The sequence below is a fragment of the Gossypium hirsutum genome, chromosome D07 (assembly GCF_007990345.1).
Source record: "Gossypium hirsutum isolate 1008001.06 chromosome D07, Gossypium_hirsutum_v2.1, whole genome shotgun sequence".
Taxonomy (NCBI): Eukaryota; Viridiplantae; Streptophyta; class Magnoliopsida; order Malvales; family Malvaceae; genus Gossypium; species Gossypium hirsutum.
In genome coordinates, this window is record NC_053443.1 from 9517436 (window position 1) to 9529715 (window position 12280).

Sequence of the window (12280 nt, forward strand, 5' to 3'; positions counted from 1 at the left end):
AATATATAAAAAATTAATACGGGCGGGTTGGGCCCGAATTTTAGCATTTTTATTCGGGTTAGACTTGAATAAAATTTTAAGCCTATTTTTTGAGTCGGATCAGACTCGAGACTAGCAAACAGGTCTAAAAATTTTGTTAGACCTATCAAATCTGACCTGACCCATGGACACCCCTACATGAGATAAATGCTGAATCCACGTTCAGTGTTTTTAAAGAATTTAGCGGAAATGAAAATTAACTGTTATTTCAACCAAGTAATAGAATGATGGTCCTTTCACAACTCTGGTACGTAGAAATTCCATTCAAGCAAACATGCTGTAAGCCCGTGACCTCAAAGTCAGTTTGCATCCTCTCGAGCTTATTATTATTTCATAATTTATTAGCTAATTAAGTTATAAGTTTGTTAGTTAATCTAGCTGTTATCTAGCTGTAATTTTCTGTTAGCTTAGTTAGCTGTTTACTTCATGTATATAAGCATTTTTCCTATTCTGTAAATAATAAGGGAAAATCATTTTCATATTTTCCACGTTTTCTACATGGTATCAGATGTAAAATTCTTTCTTTCATTTTTCTTTTCCGCCAAACACTCTGTTTTTCTTGATTTGCTCTTTCAATGGCAACTTCCGATCCATCGCTTCCTTCCAGTCCGTATTTTCTTCATCCAAATGAAAATCCATCGCTTGTTCTTGTTACTCCAACATTAACCAGCCTTAATTACAATTCTTGGTCGAGAGCGATGCAAATGGCTCTACTTTCTAAAAATAAATTGAAGTTTGTTGATGGTTCTATTCTTCCTCCGGCGACCACAGATTCGATCTATCCGGCGTGGGAGCGATGTAACAACATGGTGATTTCATGGCTGCATCATTCTATTTCACAATCCATTGTTAACAGTCTTCTTTGGATTGATATTGCGCATGAGATTTGGCGCGATCTTAATGAGAGGTTTTCGCAGGGTGATGTCTTCCGTATATCTGATCTTCAAGATGAAATTTCTGTTTTCAAATAGGAAGAACACTCTGTGACTGATTACTTCACTGAGTTGAAGATTCTTTGGGACGAGTTGTTAAATTTCCGTTCACTTCCATCGTGTTCGTGCCGTGTTTAGTGCTCGTGTGGTGCTTTTACCACCATTCGAAAGTATCATAATAATGACTATGTCATTCGCTTTCTCAAAGGATTGAATGAGCGATATGCTTCTATTCGATCTCAAATTATGCTTCTGGATCCTCTTCCGACCATCAATAAAGCTTTTTCTATGGTGATTCAACAAGAGCGACAACTTCTTGCTCCCTCTTTTACTGTTTTTGCGAGCAATGCTGTTCGTCAACCTTCCAAGAGGCCATCTCAGGCTTCTTCTCAGGTTTCTTCTCAATCTTCTGATTCCAAGATTGATACTCGAAAATGTACCTTTGTGGTGGTTTACGGCACACAGTGGATACTTGTTGTCATAAGAATGGATTTCCACCTGGCTATAAGTCTCGTAATTCAACCTTTCGTGTTCATAATGTGTTTGAGGAAATTGATGCAGACATGGTTGATTCTTTTACTGGATACTCTCAGCCTGTTACATCACAAGGTTTTGGTGTTACTTTGACTCAGGAGCAGATAACTCAGCTGTTAGCATTGCTTCCTTCTTCTTCGAACCAATCAACCAATCCCACTCACTCACAACCTACACCACACCTCACCAACCAAGTCCTGGCTACTCCATCTCTCACCCTTGCTTCTACTGAAGGTATATTTTCTACACCTATATCTTTTCATTCACCCTATTGGATAGTTGATACTGGAGCTACTGACCATATCATACACACATTAACCTCTTTTGCATCCTACACTAAAATAAAACATATCTATATTACATTACCTAATGGTACTAAAGTCACTGTTCGTTTCTCTGGCACTGTTATATTTTCTGCACATCTTTACCTTACCAATGTTCTATACATTCCTGAATTTGCCTTTAACCTATTATCTGTCACTAAACTTACATCCACCTTATCTTGTTCTTTTGTGTTTCACAAATCTTCTTGTGAAATACAGGCTTTTCCCTCTATGAAGATGATTGGTACAGCTAGAGTGATGTCTGGTCTTTATTTGTTGGACTGCCCTGTTGCTTCTTTTTCAGTGTCAACCCCTACTGCATTACAAGTTTCTTCATCATCCACGTTGTGGCATCATCGACTTGGCCATCTTTCAAATTCAAGGCTCAAGTTGCTGTCATCATCTATTCCCAACTTGTCTTTTTCGAGTGATTCTCCTTGTAAAACTTGTCATTTGGCAAAGCAAAAGAAACTTTCTTTTCCTGTAAGCCATTCACTATCAAATAAATTTTTTGATTTGATTCATGTTGATATTTGGGGGCCTAATGTTGTTGTTTCTGTTGACACCATTTTTGGATGAAAATGGGGTCGACTTGGATTTTTAAAAAATGAAAACGGGAGTCGCCACCAATCCTTTTTTGACGAGGTGTGATCGGGTCACCTCAAAAAGTGATTGTTTTTAATAAATGATTTAATTTTATTAAAACAACAATTTTGGACTACGAAATTCAGAAAAATGAGTTCGGGAGCCGGTTACGCACGAGGAAGGATTAGCACCCTCGATACGCCCAAAATTGGTACCTAGTTGATTAATTAGTGTCTTAGTGTCGAAAATTGAAAATTTGAAGAGTTTTAAAAAATACGATCCTTAAAAGAAAATCTGATATCATGAATTGAAACATAAGATTCTCTTGTTCCGAAGGAATATCACATCCAGCACGTTAGGACACGATACCCTAAACCATCGAAACCAAGATCACCTTATAGTTTAATGAAACCATACTTTGAAGCTTTAAGAGGATATTTGGCTATTTAGTCAAACGAGAAATCGAAACCCAGCACGTTAGGGCACGTTTTCTCGAGTTTCCAAACGCGAAATATTGCCTTATTTAGAAAAATTTTCCTTTTGGTGTTTAGTGTCAATGCTTGACAAAACAATAATGAATACGACAAGGTGAGCAAAGTAAAGTGAGTAACAACAATACAATGGGCAAAGTGAAATGACGAGACGATTACATAAACAAAGCATACAAATAAATAAATAGAACTAACATTTTAGAAAAAACACAAGTGTACGTGAATAAATAAACAAACACCAAATAACAATGATAATAAATGAAATAAATACAATTATGTAAAAAATATGTATGCATGTATAATTTTAAGTTATGAAAATAAGAAATGCATATAAATTATAGAGTATAAAAACATAGGTAAATATATACATAAGATGGTATAAAAATATGTACATGGAAATGTATAAGAACTATATATAAATACTATATGTAAAATATATTAAAATAGAGACATAATATACGTAGATAAATATATATAAAACAAATATGTGTAATATAATTTTAGGATATATGCGTAAATGTATATATTTAAAGAATGCATAGGTGATATACAAATATACTAACAAAATAATGATATTAAACCCTTAATAATACTACATAACATATACAGGTTAGTATTAAGTAGAATAACAACAATAAAATACTAAAAATATAATAATAGTAACGTTAATAGAATATATTAGTATAAATAATATTGAAATTAAAATAAAATAATGATGAGAAGTAAAAAAGGGATGAAAATCGAAATAAAAAAAGGTTAGGGGCAATTTTAAAAAGAAATATATAAAAGAGAAGGACCAATTGGAACACGCTAAAACACGGGAAGGATTAAAAGTGAAAATATCCTGGGCCCATAATACTAAACTGGATCGTGGATCAAAGTGAAGCAATGCATGAATTAGCGAGCTAAATTTTAAAACATAAGGGAGGGAAATTGGGGCGCAAATTGAAGGCTGTGCGCAAGGGGAAGGATTTGTTGCGAAAATTCCCCATTTTTGAGTGGTAATGCGCAGATTAGGCCTGTCAAATGAGTCACCTCGTGGACCTTACTCCATAAAACTGTGCCATTTTATTAAATAGTCATTTAAGACCCCTTTTCTTCTATTTCTTTTCCCCAAACGCAGCCCCCATTTTAGATCAAAAGAAATTCCAGCCTTTAAAATCAAATTTTTTAGGGTTTCCTCCACTTGACTGCCAAACCACCATGATTTTAGGTGATTACCAGTAAGCGAGACGTGCCCAATCTTGCCGTTAAAGGAACTCGACCAGATCTAAAAGGATTCGGTAAGTATTTTCCCTTCTTTCTTCTTTATTTGAATGAAGCTTTCAAATTTCATGTTATTTTTTAAAGAAAAAATAAAAATAAAAATAAAAATAGATTTGTAAAATGAATAGATTTCCACTATTATGTGATCTCTCGCCCTTATACTCGCATGACAGATTTAGGGCTTTCATCGGCCTTTAGTTGCATAAAAAGGAACAAACAAATAAGAAAATAAAGAGAAAAGAAAAAACGGGAAAAAAAATCAGAAGAGAAAAAAAAAATGAAATTACCCCTATTGATCTAAATGCACATTTCTCTCTTTTCTGTACGTGTGTACAGATATTGTATGCGTAGAGTATATTCTGTGTGCGTAGTGTGTGTAATCTCCTTTTCTTTTATTTACTCTCGAAATAAAAAAAAAGCAAGAAAATAATCACAAAGAGAAAGCCCAGGAGATTTAGATCGGAGAAATCACCTTCCAATATTGCTTTTTTTGTATTGCCTATTGTGTATTCGTTCGTAAAAAAAAAATCTATCCCCTCTACATTCGGATCTGGCCTTTATAGCCGTTTCTATACAACAATTTTTTAAAATTCTGGCCATTGCTCCTTGTCGTCTGCTCTGTTTTGGTGTTTGTTTCATTTTGCAGGGTATGGAGGGCCAGACACGTGCGTGGAGAGTGGTGGTGGTAGTGCGCAAGGTGGCCAATGGTTGGCCGTTGGTGGGAAGCGGCGGCTGACAAGATGGGAGCTAGGTTGCTGCTGAAATCTTTTAAGCAAATGGGCTATTAGGGTTTTAAAATTTGGGCTCAGGTAGTTTTAGGATTGGGCTGGGTTGGTTTAGGCTTGGTTTAGGATGAGATGGGTATGGGGTTTAAGTAGCTTTGGTTATTGGGTTTTTGGGGGTGGCCCAAAATTGGCCTGTACAGCTGCCCCTCTTTGCTCATTGTCGTGTAACGGGATTGGAGCAAAGACATAATGAAAGGCCAATTTTGCCTGGTCTTGCTGGGTCTTGACTTCATTGGTGTTCTTCTAGTTCAGATAATCTTCTTCCAATCCACTGCATCTTGTAGCTTTAGATTTAATCTACTACATTTTCTGACATATGCCTTGTAGCTTCGATCTACTCCAATGTAACTTCAAAGATATGTGATTTGTGGCTTTGATCTACTTCCATGTAGCTTCATAAAGGTAAGATCTAAGCTTCAATCTGCTCTGTTACGGCTCTATGGGGATGAGATTTGTGTTTTTAGTCTGCTCCACTACTGCTTAGGGAGATAAGACTTGTGCTCTTCACTCTATTCCACTGTTGAATGCAGGGAGATAGAGTTATTGGCTTCAATGTACTCCACTGTAGTCAGGGAGGTAAAATCCGCCATCGTCGATCTGCTTTCTTCGATCTACTTTACCACCAGTATGGGAAGACGGGATTTGCGTCGTCGATCCACTTCCAATCATTATAGGAAGATAGGACCTGTTATCTTTGATCTACTTCACGCCAATACATGAAAACAAGATCTGTTTTCTGCGATCTACTTCGCCATCAATATGGGAAGACAAGATCTGCATCTTGGATCCACTTCCTACCAATATAGGAAGACAAGACCTACTATCTTTGGTCTACTTCACGCCAATACATGAAGACAAGATCTGCTTTCTTCGATCTACTTCGCCACCAATATGGGAAGACAAGATCTGTATTCTGCGATCTACTTCGCCACCAATATGGGAAGACAAGATCTGCATCTTCGATCCACTTCCTACCAATATAGGAAGATAGGATCTGATATCTTCGATCTACTTCACGCCAATACATGAAGACAAGATCTGCTTTCTTCGATCTACTTCGCCACCAATATGGGAAGACAAGATCTGTATCTTCGATCCACTTCCTACCAATATAGGAAGATAGGATCTGCTACCTTCGATCTACTTCCTACCAATATAGGAAGATAGGATCTGATATCTTCGATCTACTTCACGCCAATACATGCAGACAAGATCTGCTTTCTTCGATCTACTTCGCCACCAATATGGGAAGACAAGATCTGCATCTTCGATCCACTTCCTACCAATATAGGAAGATAGGACCTGATATCTTCGATCTACTTCACGCCAATACATGAAGACAAGATCTGCTTTCTTCGATCTACTTCGCCACCAATATGGGAAGACAAGATCTGCATCTTCGATCCACTTCCTACCAATATAGGAAGATAGGATCTGATATCTTCGATCTACTTCACGCCAATACATGAAGACAAGATCTGCTTTCTTCGATCTACTTCGCCACCAATATGGGAAGACAAGATCTGCATCTTCGATCCACTTCCTACCAATATAGGAAGATAGGATCTGATATCTTCGATCTACTTCACGCCAATACATGAAGACAAGATCTACTTTAATGACTTCAATCTATCCCACTGTAACTTCAGGGGTATAGGATTTGTCTCTTTGATCTGTTCTCTGGGGAACATGACCTGCAAAATCCATTTCATGGACCTATTTATGCCTAGTGTTTAGGATGACATGATCAGAATGAATCAAATGCTCCTAACTAGATGTGTATGTATTATATTTGTAGAATGTCATGAGAATGATCCATTTTTAATGCTTAGGTTGTCATTCCTCATTGTTCATCAAGGTTCTATCACTGATGTCTTCTTGTTCAGCCAGTACCTTTGACAGAAAACCTAAAGAAATAGATGCAATTTGGACTATTCTTCCTCCAATGCTTCTAACCCTTAAGTTTGGTCAGCTCTAAACAACAGTCATGTTTCAGGTCCTCGTGTTATTTAGAAACTTTCAGAGTAATATGCAGAACTCCTTCTGCATGTGTATTGTCAATCCATTAATCGTTATTTCAAGGAAAAATGCTTGAAAGATTATCAAAATGGACAAAATAAAATTTTGCTGAGAGCAAAGCTCGAAATGAATAAATCAATCAAGATAGCAAACTTTGCTGAGATATGATGAAAAAGATTATCACAATGAATAAGATGGAATTTTATTGAGAGCAGAGCTCTAAATGAACAAATAGCAAATTTTGCTAAGATAAGATAAAAAAAAAGGTGCTCCAGATATCGCAGCATGAGCTCCTCTGCACAAACTCTGTGTTTAGAAATCCTAAAAGACTTTGTTGATGCCCCAAGATGTAGCATCTCTCCTTCTTGTTAATTCGGAGAAGACAAAACTACTCTATGCCTCAACTTTGATCGAAAATTCGAATTGCCCATTCCTGGGTTTTCAATTCAAAGCCCCTTTGGTCTCAAGGTGCCCTTTGCGGGTTTTCGCCTTGGCCTCTCCCTTTTTTTTTTTTAGGCAAAGTACCTCTTCACTGAATCCGAATTCACAGGATTGGGCAAGCTTTTGCCATCCATCCCAGTTAAAATTAATGCCCCTCCTGAAAAGGCCTTTTTTACTACATAAGGTCCCTCCCAGTTTGGCATCCACTTTCCTCTGAAGTCCTTTTGTATGGGAAGGATCTTCTTCAGTACCAAGTCCCTATTCATGGAAGTTTCTAGGACGAACTTTCTTATTGTAAGCTCGCATCATTCGTTTCTGGTACATTTGACCATGACGGATAGCTCTTAACCTCATTTCTTCAATCAAGTTCAGCTGATCATATCGGGCTTGGACCCATTCTGCTTCGTCTAACTTTAGTTCTGAAAAAACTCGGAGAGAGGGAATTTCAACCTCAATTGGTAGCACTGCCTCCATTCCATAAACCAAAGAGAATGGTGTTGCCCCGGTAGAAGTCCTGACGGATGTTCGATAAGCATAGAGGGCGAATGGCAACTTCTCGTGCCAATCTCTATAGGTCTCAGTCATTTTCCCTACAATCTTTTTGATATTTTTATTGGCTGCCTCCACCGCACCATTCATCTTCGGACGATATGGCGATGAGTTGTGGTGCTTGATCTTGAATTGATTACAAACCTCTGCTATCGTGCTATTATTCAAATTTAATGCGTTGTCTGATATGATCCTTTCAGGCATTCCATACCGACATATGATTTCCTTCTTTAAAAACTTGCTGACAGTTGTCTTTGTGACGTTGGCGTAAGAAGTAGCCTCTACCCACTTAGTAAAGTAGTCAATCACTACAAAAATGAAACGATGTCCGTTTGAAGCCTTTGGCGATATCGGCCCAATGACGTCCATACCCCACATGGAGAAAGGCCATGGGGAAGTCATGACGTGAAGAGGTGATGGAGGCACATGAATTTTGTCTCCGTAAATCTGGCATTTATGGCACTTCTTAGCATACTTGATGCAGTCTCCTTCCATGGTAGACCAATAATATCTAAATCTCATGATCTGTCTGGCCATTGTGAAACCGTTAGCGTGTGTTCCACAAATACCATCATGGACTTCTTCCAAGATCTACTTGGCCTCCACAGCGTCTACACATCTTAACAGCACCTGATCTTTTCCTCTTTTGTACAGGATTTCTCCATCTAAGACGTAACCACTGGCCAGCCTCCTCAACATTCTCTTGTCATTCTCAGTTGCTTGGTTTGGGTATTCACAATTTTTCACGTATCGCAATATGTCCTGATACCAAGGGTTGTCGTCCTTTTCTTCTTCCTCGTCAATATTACAACAGTGGGCTGGAGCATCATAAATGCTCATTTGGATAGGCTTCACATCCTCTGGTCTATTTACTTTGATCATGGAAGCCAATGTAGCTAAAGCGTCGGCCATCTGATTCTCGTCTCGTGGGAGATAACAAAAAGTGATGTCGTCAAACTCCTCAATCAATTCTAGGACTATCCTTCGGTAACTAATCAACTTAGGGTCTCTTGTTTCCCATTCGCCTTTGAGCTGATAAATTACCAATGCCGAATCCCCATATACCTCAAGTACCTTGATTTTGTGTTCCATAGCCGCGCGGATTCCCATGATACATGCTTCATATTCCGCCATGTTATTTGTGCAATCAAAATCTAGTTTACTGGTGAAAGGATAATGATTACCGTTTGGAGATACCAAGACTGCCCCAATCCCGTTGCCCATGGCATTTGAGGCTCCGTCAAAATTTAATTTCCAAGTATTGCCTTCTTGTGTGCTCGCTTCAGTAGTTGCCACATACATCAGATCCTCATTTGGGAAGTCAAAGTTTAAAGGCTCATAATCGTCCAGGGCTCTACTTGCTAGAAAATCTGCTATCGCGCTCCCTTTTACAGCCTTTTGATTCACATAGGTTATGTCAAATTCAGATAGTAGAATTTGCCATCGGGCCATCCTTCCGTTTAGAGCAGTTGACTCCATCATGTATTTCAGAGGGTCTAACTTTGAGATTAACCAAGTCGTATGGTACAACATGTATTGTCTCAATCTCCGAGTAGTCCAAACCAATGCGCAACATAATTTTTCAATTGGCGAATATCTCGTTTCGCATTCAGTGAACTTCTTACTAAGATAATAGATCGCTCTTTCTTTTCGTCCTGACTCATCATGTTGGCCGAGCACGCACCCCATGGAATTCTCAAATACTGCCAAGTATAGTATCAATGGTTTGTCAGGGCAAGGTGGCATCAGTACTGGGGCGTTGGACAAGTAATGTTTAACTCTTTCGAAAGTTTCCTGGCACTCCTCATCCCATACACCTGGATTGTGTTTCCTAAGAAGGCGGAATATGGGGTCACATTTCTCAGTTAATTGTGAAATGAATCGAGCGATGTAATTCAGTCTTCCTAGGAAACCCCGAACTTCTTTTTGAGTCTTTGGCGGAGGTAATTCTTGTATGGCCTTAACTTTGTCTGGGTCAATTTCAATTCCCTTTTCGCTGACTAAGAATCCTAGCAGTTTTCCTGATCTAGCCCCGAAAGTACACTTGGCTGGGTTAAGTTTTAGCTGGAACTTCCTTAACCTCAGAAACAGTTTTCTCAGAACTTGCACGTGTTCCTTTTCTGTTATGGATTTTGCGATCATGTCATCAACATAAACTTCTATCTCTTTATGCATCATATCATGGAATAATGCTACCATGGCTCTCTGGTACGTTGCTCCCGCATTTTTCAATTCAAAAGGCATCACTTTATAACAAAACGTCCCCCACATCGTTATGAATGTGGTCTTCTCCTGTCTTCAGAAAGCATCTTAATTTGGTTGTACCCGGAGAAACCATCCATGAAAGAGAACAGTGAGTATCCGGCCGTGTTGTCTACCAAGGTACCGATATGAGGCAGTGGGAAATTATCTTTTGGGCTGGCTTTGTTCAAGTCTCTGTAGTCCACACACATTCGCACCTTCCCATCTTTCTTAGGAACAGGGACTATATTGGCTACCCATTCTGAGTACTTGACCACCTGTAAGAAGCCAGCATCAAATTGCTTCTTGACTTCTTCCTTTATTTTTAGCAAGACATCAGGCCTCATCCTTCGAAGCTTTTGTTGGACTGGTTTGCATTCTTCCTTTATAGGCAATCGGTGTACCACGATATCAGTACTTAAACCTGGCATATCTTGGTAGGACCATGCGAAGACATCTTTAAACTCTTGAAGCAACTCAACAAGGTCTCGCATTGTTTCCTGGCAATGCAAGCGCCAACTTTTACCTCTCTGCCCTCTTCTAAGATCACAACTTCTACTGATTCCTTATAGGGTAGAATTTGTTTTTCTTCTTCTTCCATCATTCTTAACAAATCCGGAGATAAAACGCTGTCTTGGTCACCTTCAAAATCTTGAGGATTATCTATACTCATGTCTTGCTCAAATAGAGACTCTGAATTAGTAACAGAGTCGTTCATCTCGTTGATATCTGAAGACCTGTTATTGGAACAAATGGAGGCCCAAATAAAAGAATCTAAGAATACTTGTATGCATACTATGATTATAAAGGGAATGAAAAGAATGAAAGAATATTTGCTCAAGATGAAACTGAATGATAAGTTTTTACTGAAATTAGATTTTGGACATGTGCCTTTTACAAAAGATTCTTATCACCCCCAGGCTTAGGGCAACAAGTGTTCTGAATATTACTCTGAATTAGTTCTAAATGTTACAGGGATCTCTTCTGCAGTTCAGTTATTCAAAACACTTCCAGGTTCGTAAAGACGAATGCCCGATAAATTCCTTTCCACCATTTCTTCCGCGGATATGGCATTGATGTCCAACCTCTCAATCCTTCCTTCTGTAACCTCCTCCTTCTCTTCAGGGCGGACAATTCCCCTTGAAACAAAAGTCTTAGATATATGGGGAAAGGTTATCGGTCCCCACTTGACTTCTATCCCGCCCAAATGTGCTCTTCTCTTTCTTGCTTTTTCTCCATCTCTTTCCTCCTTTCCCTCGCATTAGGCTTATATCCTAAACCATAACGGTCCTGTTTGTTAACTAGGATCGGTACTCCAACCCTTCCCTGGAGGTATTTTCCCAATCCTCTTCCAGGCAATGCTCCCTTTCCCATCGTTAGCTGTAAGCTCATTGACGTAGCTTTGGATATCTTAGGCTCTGGGATTTTGCTCATCTCGATGACAAATGTGGCATTTACGAATTCCAATGATCGGAATGAACATTCTATCGCTTCACTATCAGCCTCTATGTATGGCATATCATCGGTGACTGATGCAATGATGTCTTCTTCTGCACCTATAGTCACCAATCGACCCTCCATCACCAATTTAACTTTTGGTGAAGTGACGATGGTACAGCTCCTGCAGAATGGATCCAAGGCCTCCCCAATAGGCAATTGTAAGATGGTTTAATATCCATTACCAAAAAGTCCACCTCGTATGTATTTGGACCAATCAATAGAGGTATCTCGATTCTCCCCATCACTTTTCTCTTAGAGCCATCAAATGCTCTCACTATATTTTGGCATGATTTCATGTGAGAACTATCCATGGGTAGCCTGTTTAATGTGGACAGGGGTAAAACATTCAGGGCTGATCCATTATCCACGAGTACCGCCGGTAGTATACACCCCTTGCAACGGGCAGTGATGTGCAAGGCCTTGGTAGATCCCATACCACCTGGCGGGATCTCATCATCGTTGAAGAAGATGAAGTTATCGGCATTTATATTGTTAACCAGGCGATCCAATTTGTTCACTGAGATATCTTTAGCGACATAAGTCTCATTTAGCACTTTTACCAACGCATTACGATG

The 12280-nt window shown here is 38.9% G+C and overlaps 1 protein-coding gene across 1 annotated transcript; it reads left to right on the forward strand.

The window, feature by feature from the left end:
- The first annotated feature begins 530 nt into the window (after positions 1–530).
- Positions 531–2356, forward strand: LOC121219356 (uncharacterized). Its single transcript, XM_041097392.1, has 2 exons — positions 531–1739; positions 2048–2356. The coding sequence occupies exons 1-2, from the start codon at positions 1406–1408 to the stop codon at positions 2080–2082; spliced, it is 369 nt and encodes a 122-aa protein (XP_040953326.1). The 5' UTR covers positions 531–1405; the 3' UTR covers positions 2083–2356.
- The last annotated feature ends 9924 nt before the right edge of the window (positions 2357–12280 follow it).